Below are 25674 nucleotides of genomic sequence, written 5' to 3' on the forward strand. Positions count from 1 at the left end.
CTGTGGACGAAAAAGCCTCGTTAATGAGAGAAGTCGGAGGAGAATGGCCAGACTGGTTCAAGCTGACAGGAAAGTGACAGTAACTCACATAACTATGTGTTACAACAGTGGTGTGCAGGAGAGCATCTCTGAATACACAACATTTCAAACCTTAAAGTGGATGGGCTACAGCAGCAGAGAACCACAAGCATACACTCAGTGGCCACTTTATTAGGTACCCACTACACTGAGTGTATTTTGATGGTTTTGCCGATGTGTGTGAAACCACTGAAGACAATATTAACCAGAGGCTGGGTTCTTCAGCTCAACTAATAGGACTTGTGGTGAGTGGAATTCTCTTGGTTCCCTTTTTTCACTTTCATAGATCAAGATCAAATATCGTTTAAGTTTTTACAGATCAATGGAACAAGCATAAGGTTGCAATAGAAACAATTTCAGAATCTGAGATGAGTTGATGATATCAAAGAAATGTACAGCACAGAAACAGGCCCTTTGGCCCATCTAGTCTTGCTGAATCATTTATACTTCTTATTCCCACCAACCTGCAATGGGACCATAGCCCACCATACCCCTACCATGCATGCACTTCTCTTTAAATTGAGCTTGTGTCCACCACTTGCGCTGGCAGCTCGTTCCACACTCTCACCACCCTCATGTTCCTTTTAAACTTTTAACCTTTCACACTTAACCCATGACCTCTACTTGTAGTCCTACTCAACCTCATTGGAAAAAGCCAGCTTACATTTACCCCATCGACACCCCTCATAATCTTGTATACCTCTATCAAATCTCCTCTCAGTCTTCTACATTCCAAGAAATAAATTCCCAACCTACTTGATCTTTCCTTATAACTCAGGTCATCCAGACCCAGAGCATCCTTGTAAATTTTCTCTGTACTCTTTCAACCTTATTGACATCTTTGCTGCAGGTAAGTGACCAAGACTGCACACAATACTCCAAATTAGGCCTCACCAATGTCTTGTAGAACTTCAACTTAACATCCCATTCCCTGTACTCAATACAAACAAGAAAAATTCTGCAGATGCTGGAAATCCAAGCAACACACACAAAATGCTGGAGGAACTCAGCAGGCCAGGCAGCATCTATGGAAAAGTGTGAATAGTCAAGTGTTTTGGACCTAGACTCTTCATCAGAACACTGTACTCACTGCTTTGATTTATGAAGGCTGATGTGCCAAAAGCTTTATGACCCTATCTACCTGTTCCACCACTTCCAATGAATTATGGACCCGTGCTCCCAGATCCCTTTGTTCCGCCACACCCTCAGTGCCCTACCGTTCGCTGTGTAAGACCTGCCCTGGCTGGTCCTACCGAAGTGCAACACCTCACACTTGTCTGCATTAAATTCTATCTGCCATTTTTCAGCCAGTCCAGATCCTGCTGCAAGCCATGATAGCCTCCTTCACTGTCCACTATGCCCCCAAACTTGGTGTCATCTGCAAATTTGCTAATCCAGTTATCCACATTATCATCCTGATTGTTGATGTAGATGACAAACAACAACAGATCCAGCACTGATCCCCATGGCACTCCACTAGTCACAGGCCTCCAGTCAGAGTAGCAACTATCTACTACCACTCTCTGGCTTCTCCCACAAAGCCAATGTCTAATCCAATTTTCAACCTCACCTTTAAAGCTGAGTGACAGAATCTTCTTAACCAACCTCCCATGTGCGATCTTGTCAAATGGCTTGCTAAAATCCATGTAGACAATATCCACTGCCTTGCCTTCATCAACTTGCCTGGTAACTTTCTAGAAAAACTCTATAAGATTGGTTTGGCATGACCTACCATGATGTCTATCCTCAATCTGTCCACGTCTCTCCAAATACTCATACATTTGGTCCCTTAGAATACCTCCAGTAATTTTCCTACTACTGATGTCAGGCTCAGCGGCCCATAATTTCTTGGTTTACTTTTAGAGCCTTTCTTAAACAGCAGCTATCCTCCAATCCTCTGGTACCTTGCCTGCTATTGAGGATGATTTAAAAACTCTGCTCAGGCCCCTGCAATTTCTGCACTTGCCTCCTGCGGGGTCCAAGGGAACACTTTGTCAGGCCCTGGAGATTTATCCAGCCTACTTTGCCTCTAGACAGCAAACACCTCCTCTTCTGTAATCTGTACAGGGTCCATGAAGCTGATGTTGCTTTGCTTCACTCCTATAGACTCTGTGACTGTCCCAAGTAAATACAGATGAAAAATCATTTAATATCTCTGCTATTTCGTTTGGCTCCATGCATGGATTACCATCCTGATCTTCCAGAGGACCAATTTTGTCTCTTAACATATCTAGGATCCCTTAGGATTCTCCTTCCCTTTGTCTGCTAGGGTAGCCTCATGCCTTATTTTAGCCCTTCTGATTTCTCTTGCATTTCTTGTACTCCGTAAACACCTCGTTTGTCTTACTTGCCCATACCTGCTATTTCCCCCGTAACCCTGCCTCACTATCTCTTGAAAACCAAGATTCCCTAATCTGTTTATTTACTGACAGACACATACAAGCTTTGTACTCAAAATTTCACTTTTGGAGACTTTCCACTTACCAAGTAGTTTTTCCAGAAAGCAGCCTATCCCAATCCACAACTGCCAGATCGTTTTTGATACCATTAAAATTGTGATCCCCTTCTCCAATTTAAAATCTCAACCCATGGACCAGACCTAGTCTTTGTTTGCATATTCACTTTGAAACCAATGACATTGTGATTACTAGATGCAAAGTGTCCCACCACACAAGCTCCTGTCACCTGTTCTGTCTCGTTCCCTAATAGTAGATCAAGTATTGCAGACTCTTTTGTTGGGAGTTCGAAGCACTGATTAAGGAACCTTCCTGAACACATTTGACGAACTGATTTACCATTCTGAGTTCTGTGTCCTGAAGATTGATTGTTTATTCCTCACCTGACAGCATTTGGAGTGTGTTGCTCAAGATGTCCAGCAACTGCAGAATCTCCTTTGTAAAAAAAGAATTACAGGCTGGCACAGGAGGACAAGCTCCTTCTGTGTTCTATAATACTGCATTGAAAAGCTCTCCTGTTACACGGGTAAGCTGAACAGGAGCAAGGTTAGTCCATTTAGCTCCACCACTCTTGGCTGTACTTTTACCTCAGGGTTATTTTCCAGTGCTATCCACATGTCCAGAAATGTTCTGATTTGTGCTTTGAACAAAGACAATGGGATACAGAATTCCAAAAGGTTCAACACTTTCTGAACACAGCGCTACACCCTGACCAAATGTACTGACCTTGATGCTAATCCAACCTAAATAGGGTGGTACATTGAGTGACATAATCTCATCTCTTATTCTGAAACAGTGGCCTCCTGTTTCAGCTAAGGAAAACAACTTGCCTGCATCGAGAACGTGAAGAATTGTTCAGTGTGGTTTGGGGTCTAAAGTTCAAACACGGCCTCTGTGGGGTGAATATAATGTGTCACTTTGTACATCGAGTGGTTTGCTCTGAAGCCAATTTACCCTTGTAAAATGGCATTATTTTCTGTTACTGAGTGAAGAAAGTTTGTTGAAGAGATTGCCAGCAGCGTGCCAACCTCCTGTGGGTTCACCGGCAGGCTCCAGTCAATTTTTAGCATTTAGAAGACACTTAATGTTTCATAACGAGACTATCTGACAACTCAGTTCCCCCTTCCACAGATGTTGTCTGAGTGCTTCTATTTCTGCTTTTATTTCAGATATTTGATCAACTGTGTACAATCTAGATCAGCTGGATTGAATAATCAAATGGTATTGAAACATTCGGGCCAGAATAAAATACAAATTTCTCTTTGAGTGGTGTGATAGTGAGAAACAGAAGAAGGTGCATCTCAGGTGTCGATGTGAGCATCCTCCCAACAATCACCAGTTATATTTTTATCTTATTTAGAGATACAGTGCCCAACCCGCTATGTTGCTGAGCAACCCACCTAGTAACCCTACACTAACCACTGAACAATTTATAATGACCAATTAACCGGTATTTCTGGACCATGGGAGAAAACTGGATTGCGTGGAGGAAACCCATATGTTCACAGGGAAAATATACAAACTCCTTACAGAAGGCGCTGGAACTGAACTCCGAAACACCTCTACCTGTAATAGTGTTACGCTAAGTGTTATGCTACTGCTGAAGTCCTTCAATCTTGATTCAACAGTGGTACTGAGAACACACAAGCTTTTCACATCTGAGTTCACATCCCCTTTAGAAATGCCTCTTTCCTGTATTTTAAGATTCACGTTCCAATGAACTGGGCTCCCAGACCCTTTAAGTACAATAAAAAATATAAATAAAACTGACTTTGAGCAATTTATTGAAAAATATACATAAAGAAAGGCAGGCCCAGAGCACATCACTGCGACTCAATCCTGAAAAGAAAACATAATTTCCCATAAATACATCTTTGCTCTAATGTACATAATTCTGAAAGACCATATAAATATATACACAAGTTAGTTCTACAGACCCCAAGCAAGGGATTAGTGGAACAAGTGGATGTGCAACATTAAAAAGGAATCAGCATATCTGCAGTCAAACTAAAAGCATTTTCACTTTCTGAGGCAGACCCTACACAACCTGGGTAAGTCCTGCACTTTGAAAGTATTGGATATGTCTCTCTTCTGGAAAGAAAGGCATCGCTTGGTTACATACAATTCTCTCCCGGTTGATGGTCATTATTACAATTAAATTCGTACCTTCAGTGCATTCCAAGGCATTAATCTTAATCGATTCTATGAGCATCTGTGGGTCAAGAATCTATTCTTATCAGAGCCTACAAAGGTCCAAAAAGAAAATGAGGAAAAATAGTGGAGAATGGTGTTTGTAGGATCTCAGGTTAACACCAATGTGCAACGCACAACATAATGTGTCATGGGAACTGGTTAAATTATCTTCACAAAGGTTCAGATAAAGACAGAGCACTACAGCACAGAACAGGTCCTGTTCAGCCCATCCAGTGTACTTTAGTCCTGGACCACAGCACTCCATACTCAAGATGGCAAGTTATTTTGCTGGTGTTTTGTTAAAAGCCACTGAACAGGAACCTTTCTTTTTTTATCTAGTGTTCGTTTGGTTGCAATTCCTTGCATATTATTTGAGTACACATCACCTGATAAATAATGCATAACCCATTTAGTGCACATTGGATTTTGAACAAAGAAAGGCTGTGGTCGGAGGGATCCTTGAATCAATTAGACATTGGTGAATTCAGCGACAGGGGTAAAAAAATAAGTTACTATAGCCCAGATACCACTTCTTAGTGAGAACATTGCTGCAGAGACTTCACAAGAACTAATAGCTGGTAACAAACAACATATGGCCTGAAAACTGGTCAACAGGGCGTATGCACGTTGGGAGATAACCTGTTAACCTACATGGAGTCTCTGCATGTGCAAGTCAGGAGCTAGGAGGAGTGGGATAAGTGGAACCTTGGCTGTTTGGATAAAAAATTGGCTTAAAGGAAGAAAGCAGAGGGTAGTTGTGGAAGGAAAATATTCTGCCTGGAGGTCAGTGACCAGTGGAGTGCTGCAGGGATCTGTCCTGGGAGCCCTGCTATTAGTGAATTTTATAAATGACCTGGATGTAGAGGCAGAAGGATGGGTGAGTAAGTTTGCGGATGACACAAAGATTGGAGGAGTTGTGGATGGAGCTGTAGGTTGTCGAAGGTTCAAGAGGATACAGACAGGCTGCAGAGTAGAGCAGAAAAATGGCAGATGGAGATGGAGTTCAATCTGGACAAGTGTGAGGTGATGTATTTTGGAAGGACAAACCAGAAGACTGAGTACAGGATTAATGGTCAGTTACTTAAGAGTGCTCAGCAGCCTGACAGCACTCAAGTTGGCTGATGGTAGCTACAACTGGAGAAGTAGGTCTGAATTCATTCTACTTTTGGCCCACATTGAACCAATGGCCTCTCCTGGACTCAGTGGATGGATCACTTCCACGTTTCTACACTCTTCTCTGGGGTTTAAGTGGACAATAATGATGGAACAACTCGTCCTACTCTCGCTCACTGTGACTCAGGCACAGTCCAACTTAGTGTCTTCAGAGAGTCAGCATGATAATTAAATTTACATCGCAGTCTACTCAATATGGAGGGAATTCTCACCCTTTGGGCAACATGTACAAAGAAATTCACATATATGAAATTGACGTTTCCTCCCAATTTCATTGCAGACTAGTCCAGACACAATGCAGGTGGATTTCTCATGAATTCTCCACAGACCAATGGTAGCAAATGACTAGCTTCAGACAGGCAGGTTTCTAAGATACTCCACCAAGAAAATAAAAATTACACTAGGCTTTAATTGCTTTGCACGTGGCTTTTGTGCGTACACATAAGAGTTCTTAGATTGCTTGCTGGACCATGTGGAAAGCAAGTTTAAAGGCAGCTGTTGGATTTGATTACACAGTACACAATCACTTGGCCAACGTCAAGTAAATCAGTCATCAGGTCTCTGAAAGTAAATGGGGGTTGAAATACTGGGCCAGAGCATGTTTCCATTTTAGGAATGCCCCACAATTATTTAAAATTAAGAGATTCTGCAGATGCTGGAAATGAAAAGTAATACACACAAAATGCTGGAGGATTTTTGGGCCGAAACCCTTCATCAGGACTGGTGAATTCCTCCAGCATTTTGTGTTTGTTACATAATTACTTATGCAGGCATGTAGCTTCTGGGAGTCTCATGTTTCACTATTAGTGACTGCTTTTCATACAATGCACAGACATGCACTCCAGTTTTCCACATTGTATAACATTGTCACTCATGATACAAACCATGTACATATGAGGTTAGAAGAACAAGGGCTTCACTCTGGAAATGTAAGCCAAGCTGCTGGCAGCACTTGTGAATCTACTTGCCATTTTGGGCTGATCTTACTGTCTGCTCACTAAAGACTAGCACATGATAACTTTCCTGATGCTGCCTGCATGGACCGTCACACACTCAAATATCTGACAATCTAGTGCAATGTAGTGTATCGTTTTTCCAAATCTGCCTCACAACATACTTGGCTCAATTTGATGACTGAGAACGGTACAATTACAGAAAGGAAGAGTTCAGAAACATAAAAATAGCTCTTGCTCTTCATGTGCTATTGAACTATTGAAATAAGTTTAAAGAATATGCTCATATGATATTGCTTTTCCAGCATTTACTGTTTTAATCTATTTCAGACTTTATTTTGTCTCCCTTGATATTGTAAGAACAAGCCTCAAAGATGTGCTGTGATCCTCAATTTCTGATCAAAGTAATTGTGTAAATCCCTCTGACAAAAATTGTATTTTAAAAATGATAAATTAATCTTGGTTAAATATTACCAAGGACACTGGCATACTGTTGCTCAAAGTTTGCATTTGTAATAACAACCAACAGTACCTACATGACTCTCAAATATGGTTCTAAATTAAGTTATCAAATTATTTTGGAAATTTAACAGGACCCCAGCTATAGGCTGCATTTAAATTCAAAAACTAAAATGACATTTGTTTCTCATACATTCTGCACAAAAGGCCTCTCCCATATCCTCATTGTTATGCCTTTCCTATTTTTGGGTATTTACAGTACAGTTTTGTCAGTATGAGTGTGATGATCCATTCTTGATAAAGCTGTACACTGTTCCCACCACACAATCTACTGACATTAACATTTATTTTCAATTCTGCAGGGCGAAATGTCGTTTTTACTTTTGCAGGTGGTGACCAAACCTCTGTGCAGCTCCAGCTATGTTTTGTTTTGCACCTTAACCTATCACTGGCCCACCAATGGACAATCTGAGAATACGTACACAACGCTAGAAGAACTCAGCAGGTCAGGCAGCATCCGTGAGAAAAGAGTAGCCAACGTTTCGGGCTGAGACCCTTCATCAGGAATGGGGGGGGGGGGGGGGGGAAAGAGAGGGCCAAAGCCCAGTAATAGAGATAGGGGAGGGGGTAGGGCCTAGAGGCACCAGGTGGAAAACCAATCAGAGGAAAGATAAAGGGGGGAGGGGGAGGGGATAAGCATGAAAGAATACTGTAGAGATAAAGAAGCAGAAAGTTGAAAGGGGAGAGAGGCAGAAAGGAGCTTTGTACACAGGATGGCGGGACTGTGTAGTTCACACCTGACTTTACAATGCAAAGAACCATTGTATGATTTTGCTGGTTCTCTGGAAATTCTTCTCAAATGCTCAAGAAACAAGTCCAATAGAACAGTTTTCTGCCTTTTGAAGGCTGAACTAATTTCATCTATGGGTATTGGAAGGGGTGAAACAGATCACTTTTATGACCGTGATTCCTGGTGATGCAAAGGAAGGCTTTCTGTAGCTTTATTTGATTACTGTCTGCTCAAAACTGTGGCGTAATTTCTTCCCTACACTAAAAAGGTTAAAGTAACTCAAACGTGAAACATACTCAGGCAATCCCCAAAATGAGGCACTTTCAACATATTTTCAATGTTGTAATGTGAAGAAATGTGACAGTTCACAAGATCCCACAAATTTTCATTAGGCGAACTGGATAATCTATTTAGCTGACAGTGAGTGATTAAAAATAACATAAAATGTACAGAGAGATTGCTTATATAAAAAGAGTTGTCAGATAACTGAAATTAAGCAAACTGGAATTATGAACCATAAGTCAAAATGTTCATGTCTGAAAAACCTGCATGATAACTGGACACACTACAATTTCAGTGATCATCATTCCAGTTTCCAGCAAAAACAGAAGTGATTGATTATAATTAAAAGCATGAAGAGGTGAAAGCTTAGACCTTGTGCATAACAATATTCTGCTTACTGACAAAGGAAATCATAAACACAAGAGATTCTGCTGATGCTGGAAATCCAGAGTAATATGCACAAAATGCTAGAGGAACTCAGCAGATCAGACAGTATCTATCGAGAGGAACAAAAAGTTGACATTTTGGACCCTTCCTATGAAGGGTCTCAGCCTGAAATGTCAATGTTTCATTCCTCTCCGTAGATGCTACCTGACCTACTGAGTTTCTCCAGCATTCTGTGTGTGACGCAAAGAAGCTTTTCTTCGCCCTCCAGTAATCAAATTGTAAATACAGGCAACATACACAAAATACTGATGGAACTCAGCAGGCCAGGCAGCATCTATGGAAAAGAGTAAACAGTCAACGTCTTAAGCCGAGACCCTTCATCAGGACTGGAAAGAAAATGATGAGGGCAGGAAGTAGTAAAGGTAGTAGCTGATAGATGAAACAGGGAGAGGGTGAAGGGTGATGTAGAGAGCTGGGAAGTCAATTGATGGAAGGGATAATGGGGAATCTGTCAGGAGAGGACAGAAGGCCACGGAAGAAAGGGCATGGGGCAGAACACCTGAGGGAAATCCCTCTCTCATCTTATCTCTTTATCTACCCACCACCTCCCTCTAGTGTTCCTCCCATCTCTTTCTTCTGTGGTGTCTGTCCTCTCCTATCAGATTCCCCCTTCTCCAGCCCTAATCGACTTCCTAGCTTCAGCCCTCCCTCTCTCCTGGTTTCACCTATCACTGACTACCTTGTACTTCTTCCTCTTCTCCCCCATTCTTCTTGCTCTAACTTCTCACCTTTTCTTCTCCAGTCCTGATTAAAGGCTTCAGCCTGAAACGTCAGCTGTTTACTCTTTTCCATAGATGCTGCCTGGCCTACTGAGTTCCTCCAGCATTTTGTGAGTGTTACTAGGATTTCCAGCATCTGCAGGTTTTCTCATAATAAATACAGGCATCAAGTAAAATTTAAGGAACATTAAAAAAGTAAGGCATATCACTAGTCAGGTTTTAAAGGTTCAACCTTTCCTCATTTATCACAATTTTGCACATCAGAGGTACAGAATCAGCATTTCGTTTTTCACTGGCAACTCCTGTTCTACAGGAACTTATATAAAAGGTAGAATTGATAAGAAAACTGGTTCCAAATTTTGCATTTCATGTACCCTTAACTGAAAAAGTAGCAGTTACTTCAGATTCATGGCATACGCCTGAATCCAGTATACGGTACAAAGACAGGGATATATAGAGCAACTGAGGATAACCTGCTTATAGAGGAAAGCAGCGTTTTCAGCCTCTAATCCCTACAATTCTGTTTTACCATGTTCCGTGAATCCACTCCAGTAAAGTGAAAGCACTTAGTGTTTGCATCTCAAGGTGGTAAATCAGGACCAAGATTACATTATTTAGCTGAGCCACTTTTACATTGGAAAGATAGAGCAGAAGGGGAAAAAGGCACGCTTCAGAAATGTACACAGTATCATTACTCTTGCATGAATAAGTCAAAAGTTCTGCAAGAGAGAAAGAAGCTGGAACTGACAAGCAGACAATGCCAAATGCTTGCCATCTCAAATGTAGTGAAATGGTTCCATGTACATTATAGACCAGAATAGGCAATGCTAACGTGACCACGGTTTGCATGCTACTGAATCTTCAGAGGCTGGGCCATTTGTACTTACATAAGCAGAAGAGCTTGAGCTGACATTCACAGAACACCCTCAGTGTAAATGACAAGTATCCATAGTGTGGGTATGAACACATTAAACTCCTTCAGGTAACTAAATCAGAGTTCTAATTAAATATCTAGGTGTTGTGTGGCTGAACCTGCACTGTTGCACTCCCAGTAAGGAAACTGGAACTGTAAGATTGGGTTAGAGATATTGCATTCCAAACATTTCTTAGGAATGGGTACATAGCAGTAATTCATATATCCACACTACACATATCAAACAAATAAGATTCTTAAAACAAAAACAAATTATCTCAAGAAACAAAATCTTGATTCTGCATCTGTGTGAGATGAAAAATCATTATCTCACCATTTTGATCAAGGTCTTAAAAATGATTTAACTTCACAAAAGGGGCTTGCTGGGTTTTATCTAACTTCTCCTCTACCATCTAGATTTACCCCAATGTCCAAGCTGCATCAACAACAGGAGCACAAGTCCTGACTCTGACTTTACTCAATGTCAGGGATGCACTAAATCATAAACAAGAGAATCTACAGATATTGGAAATCCAGAGCAGCGTACAAAATGCTGAAGAAACTCAGCAGGTCAGGCAGCATCTACAGAAAAGATGAAGGGTCTCAGCCTGTTTATTTCTCTCCATAGATGCTGCCTGATCTGCTGAGTTTCCAGTGTTGCTGCTCAGGGATACATTTTCCAGCACAGGCCAATAGATTACACACCAGTGGATAACTCTGATGCCTGATTTGAACCCTTCAGCTGTGTTCTAGCCTTGACTTGGGTATTCAGCTTGCAGACAAAATAAACTCCAGAAGAGAGTGGACAGCAGCTGACAAATTGCTCAGGAAAAAGTAGACATTGAAACATTAGAATAAAACTTGAACAATTTTATCACATACTGAATAAAGTTATATAGAATCCTCGTGACATCACCATTGCACACAGAGAGGGGACTATATTGACATATCTAGTTAACAACAGGGAATCATAAAGTTCTGCTCAGTAGCAGAACTGAGGTGTCACTCCAGACCATTTTGTTGTTTCGTAAGATCTGCCTTAGAAATCAGAAATTGACTGCTTCAGGAATTATTTTTAAATTATTGTTGCTCCTTTCATTCACCCCAATAGTAAAATGTTGCTGGTCTCCTAACGACAGAGCAGCAGTACTGTGTAGTGTTGCTTTGTGTCCATGTTAGAGGCTCCCCCAGGACTCTGGAGGTGGGAACTGATCCACGTCTCCCATTTCATTGAAGGTTTGGTCGCCCAATGTAAACGTGAGCTTGTATCGTAATCTGACTTTCTCCTGTAAAGAACAAAGCCACACTTTAGAGAACTTCTAAATGTAACATCACATTCTATAGATTCTCACTCTTAATGAGGGACATGGCAGCAATATTAGCCCTTGTGGAAGTCAAAATGACTGAAGGAGACGAGTATGGGTTCAGGCCTGCAACGCTAATAACAGCTTTGTTGCTATCACAAAACTAATTGGCCAGGAAACTTAACACGTTTGGAAATTGTATTCATGTACTTCAGTGATATGCATAAATGGTGAAGATGTAGTGGCCTGAGATAAGTTATCCATTGTACAAAGTGGAACAGTCCATGTTCCAAGCCTACACTAGTAATGTTACCCAGCTCTTCCTTCACTACATTGACAACTGCATTGATGCTGCTTCCTGCATCCATGCTGAGCTCATTAATTTTATCAACCCTGCTTCCAACTTGCATCCTGCCCTCAAATTTACTTAGTCCATCTCCGACAGGTCTTTCTGTTTTTTTTTATCTCTCGGTCTCCATCTTTGTAGACAGGCTATTCACTTACAAACCTACTGACTCTCACAGCTATCCTGACTATATCTCTTCTCATCCTACCACTTGTACAAATGCTAATCCCTTTTCTCAGCTCCCATGTCTTCACTGCTCTCAAGAAAAAACTTCCCTACTCTAGAACATCTGAGATATCTTTTTTTCAAAGAATGAGGTTTCTCTTCAACAACCAGCAATGCTGCCCTCACCCATATCTCCATTTCCCACACAATTGCCCTCACCCCATCTTACCACCATAACAAGGACAGAGTTCCCATTGTGCTTACCCACAACCCCACGAGCCTCCATATCCTATCACTCAGCGTAACTTTCCCTACCCTTTCCTCTCTGGTTGGGTTTGGGATCGCTGTCTGTGCAACTCCCTTGTCTACTCACATCCCGCTCTCTGATGTCCTTCCTGGAACTTATCCCTGCAGGTGTGACAAGTGCTACACCTCCTCCCTCACCACCATTCAGGGCCACAAGAAGTCCTCCCAGATGAGGTGACACTTCACCTGTGGGGCTGACGAGGTCATCTATTAGATCTATTGCTTTCTCTACATCGGTGATACCGATGCACATTGGGGTACCCTTTGTCAAGTACCTTTGCTGTGTCTGCAAGAGGCAGGACCTCCTGGTGGCTACCCATTCAATTGAAATTTCCATTTCCATTCCCATTCTGATGAAACAAGTAGGGAGGTGAATGGTGGAATAAATAAAAGGCTGAAAAAGGCAACATCTGTTAGGAGAGGAGAGTGGACCATGGGAGGAGGGAAATCTGCTATTTTAGTTCCTTCACACAGACAGATTAACCACAGGCAGCTTGGACAGAAAATACTGTAAATATTAACAGTAATTGATTTAAAAAATCTATTTAGATAAACATACACAAATTCATTAGATTCATTACTTTAACCTTCAAGTAGCTACTGCATATTTTGCTCGACAGTCTGCACCTTTATAACTTTGCTTGCAAATTTATTCTGATTTATCAGAACTTTACTGCCACAACTGAAAAAACCATAAGCAATAGGAGCACAATTACTTGGCCCAACGAATCTGTTTTGCTATTCAATCATGTTTGATTTATTATCCCTCTCAACTGCATTCTTCTGCTTTCAACCCAAAACCTCTGATGCGCCTACTTATCAAGAACCTCTCAAATATTGCTTTAAATATACCCAATGACTTGGCATCCACAGTTGCCTTTGGCTGAAAAAAATCCTCATCATCTCCGTTCTAAAGGGGCGTCCTTGCATTTTGAGACTGTATCCTCTAATCTTAGACTCGCCCACATTAGGAAACATCCTCTCCACATCCACTCTATCTAGGTCTTTCAATATTCAGTAGATATCATGAGATCCCCCCCATTCTAAAAAGTAAATCACCAAGTACAGGCCCATTCATTCATTAGCTAACTGGTCACTATACTCCAAAAGTGTGATCTGACCAACGTCTAATGAACCCTCAGCATTATATCTTTGCCTATATATTCTAGTAGAAACATAGACATAGAAAACCTACAGCACAATACAGGCCCTTCGGCCCACAAAGTTGTGGCTAACATGTCCCTACCTTAGAAATTGCTAGGCTTACCTAAAGCCCTCTATTTTACTAAGCTCCATGTACCTATCTAAAAGTCTCTTAAAAGACTCATCATATCCGCCTCAATCACTGTTGCCAGCAGCCCATTTCAGTGTTCTAGTCCTCTTGAAATAAATGCTAACATTGTATTTGCCTTCCTTACTGCTGTCTCAACCTGCAAGTTAACTTCTAGGGAATCCTACATGAGGACTCCCAAGTCCCTTTGCACCTTCATGATGATACACTGTGACAGAGATTGTATGAAATGGTTATTTGGGCACAGTGATACCTTTACACCATTTTACTTTTGTACTCATTTTTCTGCAGAGAAATTTTGTATGTTTTGGGAATGCGAAGATACACAAGTGCCAGGGCATTTGCCTTGCGTATTGGTTAGGGATCAAAGACGCACCAACATCAACGAGACTTACCTTCTGTGGGTTTGCTAGCAGTAGGACCTGTGTAATTGCTGAGGGTGGGACTATAGGGTTAAATGCTGGTAGTTCTGTGCCAGAGGGAGGCTGTAGTTTCACTTTCATGACCTGTAACACAGGAGTAATTCACATGATAAGACACAGCAGCAGGAGTTGGTTGGAAAACCCCATGAGCCTGATCCACCACTCAGTATGATCATGTTTGATCCAAGGTTAGCCAGAGATCAACCTTCCTGACTGTTCCACTGGGTACCATGAAAGCGCAGTGGTTAGCACAATGCTATTACAGCTCAGGGAGTTCTGGAGTTCAGAGTTCAATTCCAGCGCTACCTGTAAGGATTCTGTACATCTTGCCCGTTGAATACATGGGATTTCCCCAGGCACTCTGGTTTCCTCCCACAGCCCAAAGATGTACTGGGTAGGTTAAATGGTGATTGTAAATTGTCCTGTGATTAGGTTAGGGCTAATAGGCTTTGTCAGGAGTTGCTGGGCTGGTGTGGCTTGAAGGGGCCACTCTGCACTGTATCTTTAAATAAGTAATACTCCATTCTCCACAGATTAAAAGTCTGCCCTGCCTTGAATATATTACATTCCTCTAAAGTCAAAAGTAAATTTATTATCAAACCACATATTTGGTTCTATGTGATACCTTGAGATTCAGATTCAGATTATTGTCATTTAAAAACCACAAATGCAATGCAGTTAAAAAATGAGACAACATTCCTCCAGAATGATATCAACAAAGCACATGACAAAATAGACTGCACCAGAAAACCCACATAATGTTTGGCAATCCCCAATGCAGAGTCCAGAGAGGCTGCTGTGTATTGACATCACGCTACCATCTTAGCGCGTTCCCCAGAAAGGAGCTCCAAATCCACCAGACAAAACAAGACCAAAAACTAAAGCTACAAGACCTGCACAAAACCATATAGTTACAACAGCACAAACAATACCATAATTTGATAAAAAAACAGACCATGGGCATGGTAAAAATAGTCCAAAGATGTTAAAAGACTAAGTTCAAAAGAAACCACCATACAGTTTCCACAAGTCCTCAGGGTCCCGATAGACTCATCATCCCACGCCAGTGGCAGAAGGGAATACCCCCGCTATGGATTTCCACGGTGCTACCCGACTCAGCCTCGCAGATGCAGAACACAATGAAAGCTCTGTCGGACCCAGCCTCGCTGACACAGCACACACTGAAAGCGACCTGACCGCAGCGGACTCCGAATCAAGTCAAACCTCCGAGCCTCCGACTATCCCCTCCGCCACAGCTTCTCCGAGCACCATCCTCTGCCGAGCATATTAAGATGCCCCCGCCAACGGCCACTAGCAATGCAACCCCAAGGACTGGGGGCCTGTTCTTCTCAGCAGAGACCCGGACCTCACAGCAGCAGCAGCAGAGGGCCTTCCTGGAGATTTCCAGATGTTCCTCCGTGCTCCGACATCCGTTTTTCATTAGATTAGGATTGTGCACGGCACCCCCGCTTAACAGATAACATTTCAGCTCTGGAGTGGCTGCTGCAAGCTGCATCGCGCCGCCATCTTGATTCATGTTTGTGTAAGCATTTACAGGAAAATAAGTATAATTTCAAAATATGTAATGCCCTGGTTAAGATTTCTACTCTTATACTGTAGATATATCATTTTAGAAGTTCTGTAAAAGCAGTGAGTTCTGCTAGTACACTGTTTTGATTTTGGCTAAAAGATAAGGAGCTATGATGTTCAACTTAGGAATGTTGTGTCAGCCAATCAGGATGGTGGAATAGGGAGAAGGTTCTATGGAGAACTGGGTGGAGTGAGATTTGTGACACACACTGTGGTTCATGGGTCTTTTTGGCGGGAAGTGCAGAGGATAGAAGATGGCTGAGGATGCCGTGGGAAGGAGCTCCCCCACCCCCACGAGGTGCTTTGTGCAGATGATTGGCTCCAAGGAGGAAGTGCCAATACTCCTGAGAGAGCGCCCATTTATTTGAGATGAATTTCAAGTTATGTTCGGAAGGTGGTGTGTGTTTTCATGCAGACCGTGGGTCCAGTGCTTGAGTAAAATGTTATCTTCAAGATGAGCTCCAACTTTATGTGCACATTTGTACCAGGCCCTTATATTTATTTTTTTTCTTTTCTCCTTCCTACAAACTGTTTGATAAAGTGGAAATTTGTAAATATATTTTCTTTATAATGTTATGCGGTGTACGGTCTGTTATTTCTTACCTACCGACAATTCTTGGCATTATTATATCTGATATGATAACACCAAGGAACTTTTGTCAACTATCTGGAGAATGCTAAACAGTTGCTACCCTCAGAAGAAAAAAAAATTCTCAACTGAGTCATAAATGGCAAAGTCAAAAAAACCACCACTAATGTGTAAACTATTTAATTACACTGATGAAGGGAATATTCCATTGAGAGAATATTCCTTATTGTCTGCTTGTTCTGCACTTTCTCTGTGACTGTAACATTATAACATTATATTCTGCAGTGTCATTGCTTTTCCCTTGTACTAGCTCAGTGAAATTGTGAAGTAATCTGTATAGTTGGCTTGCAAGATAAACTTTTCCTAGCTCCTAGTCTATGGCCTTATAGGTTATGACACCCAGGGTTCATCCAAACTGTGCTTGCACATAGACTAATTAATTAAAAAGTAGCTTATAAACTGGAGATGACAACACCTCACTAAATCTTGCCAGTTGTTTTTAAATGAGGTACCAGAGGGAAGAGAGTAACTTAGCCTTAGGCATGCCTTAGTGCCAGCATAACAGTGAGGGTAATGATATATTAAAAAAAATGCTTCTAACATGTAATAAAAAAACTTTGGGGTTAGATCCTAGTTTAAACCAGATGGAGCATTCAAAAAAACCCTTGAAACCCTAGACTAGGAAAGGAAGGCTACTTATCAGCTAGGCTTCAGGTCCTTATGGCTTGGAAATGAGGGCAATAGGAACGTACTTGCAATGCCCTCAGTTACTGCACATGAGAATTTAGTTGCCATTTTTTTCCTTTTTATAATGATTCAACAATGTTACATAAAACAATCTGGAGGACACTGCCCACCTTACCTTAGGTACAGCAGCTTGGAATTTTATATTTTTGACAGGTTGTGGTGCTGTACTTATCATAGAAGTAACGACCACTAAAACATCAGGCTGGCCGGATGGAGGATCCTTTGCAAAATGAAATAAAACACGAAAGCTATTCTTGTCATATACTGTGACGGGCAGGATACTACCTGTGTGATGGACAGAAACAAAATGTCAATTGAAATGATTACATGTTGTAACATCACCATGCTGCATCATACATCATGAGAAGGCAGGCAGGAGAATGGGGCTGAGAGGGATAATAAATCAGCAGAATCGATGGGCCAAATGACCTAATTCTGCTGCTGCAGTATTGTGCAAAAGTCTTAGGCACATGTAAAAAAAATTCTGTAAAGAGAAGATGCTTTCAAAAATAATGAAATGAAAAGTTTCTAAATATCAAAAAAATTACTAAAAAGAGTAGTTAATGGTTAAAAAAAACTAAATCAAATCAATATTTGGTGTGACTATCCTTTGCCTTTAAAACTACATCAATTATCTTGTGCTCACTGTCATGTGGTTTTATAAGAAAATCGGCAGTAGGTTGCTTCAATATCTTGGGAGAGCTTCCCACAGTTCTTCCACGGACTTTAGCTGTCTCTCCTGGTAATCCCAGACAGCCTCAATGTTGAGATCAGGGCTCTGGAGAGGCCCAACCACCTGTTGCAGAACTCCATGTTCCTCTTTTCTCTGAAGATAGCTCTTCATGACCTTGGCTGTGTGTTTGGGGGTCATTGTCCTATTGCAGAAAGAAGCTGGGACCAATCAGACACTTCCCTGATGGATGAGAACATGCTTGCACTTCTCAGCACTGAGGATTCCATTAATTCTGACCAAATCACCAACTCCATTTGCAGAAATGCAGCCCAAACCTGCAACTTCACTGTTGGCTGCAAACACTCATCCACGTAGCCCTCTCCAGCTGTTCTACAGACAAACGGCCTTCTGTTTGAGCCAAAAATTTCAATTTTTGACTCATCAGTCACTTGCTGCCATTGTTCTGCACTCTAGTCCTTGTGCTTTTGTGTGTAGGTGACCTCTTGGCTTTGTTGCTACTTTGGAGGACTGGCTTTTTGGCAGCAACTCTTCCATGAAGACCACTTCTAACAAGTCTTCGCATTGGTTTCATTGGTTTTTGTGAGTTCAGAGCTAACAGCAATGCTGGACTTCTTTCAATTTAGAAGGAACGTCAGTTTGACGTATCTCTCGTCTGGTGCACTCAATTTCCATGGTTGGTCCTCAACCTTCTGTTTCTGGGAAGTCAATCTTGCCCATTTGTTTGTGCTTCTTCAGAAGAGCTTGGACAGCACATCTTGAAACTCCTGTCTGTCCTTAAATTTATGCAGGATGATCTCCTTGTGTCATGGTGGTATGCCCACGTTTGCCATGGTGAAAGAATTGATGATTTGAAGGTTAAACAGTTCCATCTACCCCACCTTCACCTTTGAGTTTGGTTCCTTCTACAACTGTTTCTGTTTCAGTTAATCAGTTCAGGTCATTCAACTCATAATGTCATTGATCATTAGCATCCTGTTATCTTGCTTTAATCACACACTGGGCTAAATACCTATAAGGTAATAAAAGTTTTTATTTGAAATGTGATCTATTTCTAAATATGTTATTTTCTTTAATGAAATACAAAAAAATCTCTGCAACATTTAATTTTTTGGAAAATGAATGTTTGAAAATCTAAAAATTGTTCTTTTCTGTTGACACACTAATGCAGAAGACAAAAAACTAAAACACAATTTATATTAAAAAAATCTAGGGTGTCTAAGACTTTTGCACAGTACTGTATACTTTAAGGTCTTATACACCCTATAACCACTACCTATCTTGCCTTGTATCAAACCCATAGTAAAGAATCCCATGCATTAACAGTTCAAAACAAAGCAACACATAAAGGACTCCGCAAAGTAGTTTTTAGTTAATTTGCTTCCATCAAATGATAATCCACAACTCACTTGCAGGCTGCACCCAACATATCCTTAGCACATTATTTATTTATTCACAACTTATATAATAAGGTTGTGAAAGAGCCTAGAAAAAACACAGAAAAGCCAGACCTCATCACTTTATTTAGCAGTTCATCCTGGCTCCCAAAACTGTATGTTTTGATGTATGTGATAAATAAATTAATCCGATTTAAAATCCGAAACTTGGATTTTCATACCTGTGCGACTTCTGAAAGTTAGCTGATGTTAGCCCAGTCTTTCCCATAACCCCTGTAAAAGGTTCCCTTCCAAATTTAAGAAAAAATTTAACTGAAGCCCATTTCCAATCTTCTTTCAAGAAGATTCTAGTTATAAAATGCTAAGTCAATATAGTTCCCCTTCAGTTCTTTTATTAATTACCTTTAACCTGCATCTTATCAATACCCACCAGCAGAAACACTTCCTTGCAGTTACTTGCTCTATAACTTTTAATTTTTAAAATATAGAGGTACAGAACAGTCACAGACCCTTTCGGCCCAATGCACCCACACTACCCAATTACACCAATGTAACCAATTAACCTACTAACCCATACATCCTTAGAATGTGGGAGGAAACCAGAGGAAACCCAAGTGGTTACAAGGAGAACATACAAACTTCTTACAGACAATGGCAGGAATTAAACCCGGGTCACCGGTGCAGTAACAGCTATGCTATTCAGCTGCCCCTATTAATGATCTTGATGAGACTACTTAATTGGCTCAGCCTGCTTGACCTAAACCCAAATGTTTGGACCTACTTGCTCCAAAATTTGGGAGCCAGGATGAGCTGCTAAATAAAGTGATGAGGCCTAGCTTTTCTGTGTTTTTCCAGGCTGTTTCACAACCTAGCGAATAAATAAATAATATAAAGGCTGTGAATAAATAAATAATATAAAAGTAAAATTGAAACAGTGAGGCAAAAATTACTCAGCACGGGAGGCAGTTACACGCCTGAACATCACTATTACATAGTGACTCAAAATTTTCTCTTCAGGTAAACAACCCACGGCTCTATTAACAAGAGATTCTGCAGATGTTGGAAATCCAGAGGAACACACACAAAATGCTGGAGGAACTCAGCAGGTCCGGCAACATCTACAGAAATATATAAACAGTTGATGTTTCTGGCTTTTGTCAGGACTGGAAAGGAAGGGGGAAGAAGCAGAATAAGAGGGTGGGGGAGGGGAAGGAGTACAAGCTAGAAGGTGATAGATGAAACCAGGTTAGGGGGAAGTGGGTGGGTGGGGCAGATGAAGTGAGAAGCTGGAAAGTGATAGGTGGAAAAGGTAAAAGGCTGAAAAGGAAGGAATTTGATAGGAGAGGAGAGTGGACCATGAGAGAAGGGGAAGGTGGAGGGGAACCACATGGAGATAATAGGCAGGTGAGAAGGGCTAAGAAGGAAGCTAGAAGGCAGAATGGAAAAAGAAGGAAGGGGGCAGGGGAGAAATTACTGGATGTTAGAGAAATCAATGTTTGTGCTGTCAGGGTAGCGGCTACTCAGACAGAATGTGAGGTGTTGCAAACTGAGAGTAGCCTCTTCATGGTAGTAGAGGAGGTTATGGACCAACATGTCAGAAGAGGAATGGGGATTGGTATTAAAATAGTTGGCCACTGGGAAATCCTGCTTGTTGCAGATGGAGGAAAGGTGCACAACAAAGTGGTGCCCCATCTATTAAGTTCTTCCATATAAAGGCGTCATTGGTACAGACTTGAGCAAAACTATTTACTCACTTGGTTTAATTGATTCTAGAGGTACCAGAACATGAGTTAGTGAGATTTCCTGCTGAGACAGCGATGATGGTTTCAGTCCTCCTAGGGCACTGGGCTGAACCCCGGGCTGTCCAATGTTTGACTCATCAGCAGATGCTGAAGAGACTGAAGAACCATACCCAAATGGTTGATCAGGTTGAGAGACATGGCCTGCGGAAGAGATGGGTTTTGCTAACATCGGTGAGACGCTCTTGGTTGAAGCAGATAAAAGTGGTGCTACGCCCAAGCCAGTTGCTGAGTTGGTGCTGGCTTTGTTCTGGAGATCTCGAAGAGTTTGTTTTTGGGGTGGAGCAGACCTGTGATTAAAACAAGTAATTATTCTGTGGAATATACACTCAATGGCCACTTTATCGGGTATTCTTGTACTTTAATGCAAATACTTAATCAGTCATCAAATATAGCAACTCAATGCATAAAATCATGCAGACATAGACAGGAGGTTCGGATGTTCTTCAGACTAAACATCAAAATGAGGAAAAAATGTGACCCAAGTTACTTTGACTGTGAAATGATTATTGGTGGCAAATGGGGTGGCTTGAGTATCTTAGAAACTGCTGATCTCCTGAGACTTTCACACACAATAGTTCCTATAGTTTAGAGAATGGAGTGAGAAACAAAAAGTGACAGTTCTGTGGGCGAAAACACCTTGTTAAGAGAAGGTCAAAGGAGAAAGGTCAAACTGGTTAAAGCTGACAGGAAGGCGACAGTAACTCAAATAACTACATGCTACAGCAGTAGAGTATCTCTGAATGCACAACAGCAGCAGAAAACCACAAACATTCACTCATTGGCCACTTTATGTGTACAAGAGGTACTTAAAAGTGGAAACTGAGTATATAACAGATAGAGATCGTCACCACATTCATATACCAGGGCAAACAGTTTCTCTAGCTTGTTAGAACACCCAAGGCATGTGACAACTTGCTTTAATAGATGGATTTTTTAGGTTGTGTATAAACCCACCAAAGCATTGTGGGTTGAGTTGATGCCAGTTAGGTGGAATCTAAATTATTTTGTTCCCCACAACAGACACTGACCCAGTTTTGCTTGTGTCATACCATTTAACCTGCTGAGATTCTGGAGGCAAGGACTGCTGAAGGAGAGTTTTCCCCAACATATCCAGATCATCTAGAGCTTTACTTGCAGCGCTGGCAGGGCTGGGGCTTTGGTGGCAGGCAGTCACAGCAGTTGGCTTCAGCAACTCAGAAGATGTTGTGCTGGCCTCTACAGATGTTCCAGGAGCACTCAGCTCATCAGACTCAGAGGACTGGAAAGGATAAAAATAATTAGAGTTGTTCTTACATGCCAAACAGGCAATTACAGGTATACATGAAGATCCACAAAAGATTATATAAATTATCCAGTTTTGAGAGACTGAGGATCTTTTCAAAAGTCAGAATATATAATTAGGTACTGAAGGTGATGTAATAATTTAAAAGGGATACAATAAATATGTAAATTAGCTTATTATTGTCATGAGTACTGAGGTACAGTGAAAAACTTGTGTTCTGTAAGTTAAAACAGAGTAAAGTGTACAGTTACAGAGAAAGCAAAGTGCAGATCAAGTATATCATTCAAATTTTAAAGTAAATTTATTGTCAAAATACAAATACGTGACCAGATACTACTGAGATTAATTTTCTTGTGGGCATTCACAGTAAATACAAAAAGAAAACAGAATCATTGAAAAACAGGCACATAGTAGATACAAACAACCATGTGCAAAAGGCAACAAACTGTGCAAATACAAACCCCATTTCCAGAAAAGTTGGGATATTTTCCAAAATGCAATAAAACAAAAGTCTGTGATATGTTAATTCATGTGAACCTTTATTTAACTGACAAAAGTACAAAGAAAAGATTTTCAATAGTTTTACTGACCAACTTAATTGTATTTTGTAAATATACACAAATTTAGAATTTGATGGCTGCAACACACTTAACAAAAGTTGGGACAGAGGCATGTTTACCATTGTGTGACATCACCTTTCCTTTTAATAACACTTTTTAATCGTTTTGGAACTGAGGATACTAATTGTAGTAGATTTTCAATTGGAAATTTTGTCCATTCTTGCTTGACATAAGACTTCAGCTGCTCAACAGTCCGTGGTCTCCATTGTCTGATTCTCCTCTTCATGATGCACCATACATTTTCAATAGGAGATAGATCTGGACTGGCAGCAGGCCAGTCAAGCACACGCACTCTGTGTCTACAAAGCCACGCTGTTGTAGCTCATGCAGAATGTGGTCTGGCATTGTCCTGCTGAAATAAGCATGAACGTCCCAGGAAGAGACGTCACCTTCATGGCAACATATGTCTCTCTAAAATCCTAATATACGCCTCAGAGTCAATGGTACCTTCACATACATGCAACTCACCCATGCCCTGGGCACTGATGCACCCCCATGCCATCACAGATGCTGGCTTTTGCACCTTTCGCTGATAATAATCAGGATGGTCATTTTCATCTTTGCCATGGAGAACTCAACGCCTGTTTTTACTGAAAACTAACAGAAATGCGGACTCATCTGACCACAGCACACGGTTCCACAGTCTTTCGGTCCATCTGAGATGAGCTCGGGCCCAGAGAACTCGTCGGCGTTTCTGCATAGTGTTGATGTATGGCTTCCTCCTTGCGTAATACAGTTTCAAGTTGCATTTCGGGATGCAGCGACGGACTGTGTTAAGTGACAATGGTTTTCCGAAGTACTCCCAAGCCCAGGTGGCTATAATTGTCACAGTAGCATGACGGTTTCTTAGGCAGTGCCGCCTGAGGGCTCGAAGATCACGCGCATTTACCAGTGGTTTCCGACCTTGCCCTTTACGCACTGAGATATCTCTGAATTCTCTGAATCTTTTCACAATATTATGTACTGTAGATGTTGAAAGACCTAAATTCTCTGCAATCTTGCATTGGGAAATGTTCCTTTTGAACTGACAATTCTCTCACGAATTTTGGCACAAAGGGGTGAGCCACGACCCATCCTTGCTTGCAAAAACTGAGCCTTTGATGGATGCTACTTTTATACCCAGTCATGATTACCTCACCTGCTACCAATTAGCCTGCTTAATGTGGAGTCTTCCAAACTGGCGTCACTTGAATATTCTGTGCACTTTTCAATCTTATTTTAACTCTGTCCCAACTTTTGTTGAGTGTGTTGCAGCTATCAAATTCTAAATTTGTGTATATTTACAAAATACAATTAAGTTCGTCAGTAAAACTATTGAAAATCTTTTCTTTGTACTTTTGTTAGTTAAATAAAGGTTCACGTGAATTAACATATCACAGACTTTTGTTTTTATTGCATTTTTGAAAATATCCCAACTTTTCTGGAAATGGGGTTTCCAGGAAAAAAAAGTTATAAATATGGAGAACACATCTTTGTAGAGTTCTTAAAAGTGAGTCCATAGGTTGTAGAAACAGTTCAGTGTTGGGGTGAGTGACGTTATCCACACCTGGTTCAAAAGCCTGATGGTTGAGGGGTAATAACTGTTCCTGAACCTGGTGGTGTGGGACCTGAGGCTCCTGTACTTTCTTTCTGATGGCAGTAGTGAGAAGAGAGCATCGCCTGGATGGTGGAGTTCTTAATGATGGATGCTATTTTCTTGTGAGAGTGCTCCATGTAGTTGGCTCAGTGGTGGGGAGGACTTTACCTTTGATGGACTGGGCTGTATCCATTACTTTCTGTAGATATTTCTGTTCAAGATCTTTGGAGTTTCCGCAGCAGTCATTATACCACACATCTATAGAAGTTTGTCAAAGTTTTAGATGACCTATCGAATTGGCACAAACTCCTCAGAAAGTACAGGTGTTGCTGTGCCTTCTTTGTAAAGGTACTTAAATACTGGACGTGGACAGATTGTCTGAAATGGTAACACAGACAAATTTAAAATTATTGGCCCTCTCCACCTCTGATGAGGACTAACTCATGGACCACATGTCCTCCTCTATAGTCAATAATCAGCTTTGGTTTTACTGACGTTGAGTGAGAGATTGTAGTTGTGGCATCATTCAGCCTGATTTTCAATCTCCCTCCTATATGCTGATCCATCACCACTTTTGACTCAGCCCACACACTCTTGCTGGCAGCAAACTTAAATAAGACATTGAAGTCGTACTTAGCCTCATAGTCCTAAGTATAAACTGAGGAGAGCAGGGGGCTGAGCACACAGCCTTGTGCTGTACCTGTGCTGATGGTGATTGTGGAGGAGATGTTGTTGCCAACCTGAACTGACTGGAGTCTGCAAATGAGGAAATTGAGGATTCACTTGATAGTAGTGTTGAATGCAGAGCTGTAGTCCATGAAGAGCATGTACCTCCGCTGTCCAGATGTTCCAGTGAAAAGCCAATCGGCTGTTGACCTTTGACAGCAGGCAAACTGAAGCGGATCCAAGTTAATCCTCAGGCCAGAGTTGATATGCTACATTACCATTCTCTCAAAGCACTTCATTGCCGTGGATGGAAGTACTACTGGATGATAGTCATTGAGGCATTACTCTTCTTGGATATTGGTATAATTGAAGCTGCGTGAAGCAGGTGGGTGCCTCAGACTGCCAAAGTGAGAGGTT

At 41.3% G+C, this 25674-nt stretch overlaps 1 protein-coding gene across 1 annotated transcript in view; it reads right to left on the bottom strand.

Annotated features, from left to right (window-relative positions):
• Positions 1 to 7886: 7886 nt before the first annotated feature.
• The window catches only part of gga1 (golgi-associated, gamma adaptin ear containing, ARF binding protein 1), a 76478-nt gene continuing 58690 nt past the window's right edge, over positions 7887 to 25674 (bottom strand). The window contains exons 13-17 of the mRNA XM_073033698.1: positions 22163 to 22371; positions 21066 to 21400; positions 17339 to 17508; positions 14271 to 14381; positions 7887 to 11749 (exon numbers count right to left, since the gene is read on the bottom strand). Of these exons, the coding sequence (XP_072889799.1) occupies positions 11639 to 11749; positions 14271 to 14381; positions 17339 to 17508; positions 21066 to 21400; positions 22163 to 22371 (936 nt within the window). The 3' untranslated portion in view covers positions 7887 to 11638. The remainder of the gene's footprint in view (positions 11750 to 14270; positions 14382 to 17338; positions 17509 to 21065; positions 21401 to 22162; positions 22372 to 25674) is intronic.

Source organism: Hemitrygon akajei, chromosome 31 (genome assembly GCF_048418815.1).
Source record: "Hemitrygon akajei chromosome 31, sHemAka1.3, whole genome shotgun sequence".
Taxonomy (NCBI): Eukaryota; Metazoa; Chordata; class Chondrichthyes; order Myliobatiformes; family Dasyatidae; genus Hemitrygon; species Hemitrygon akajei.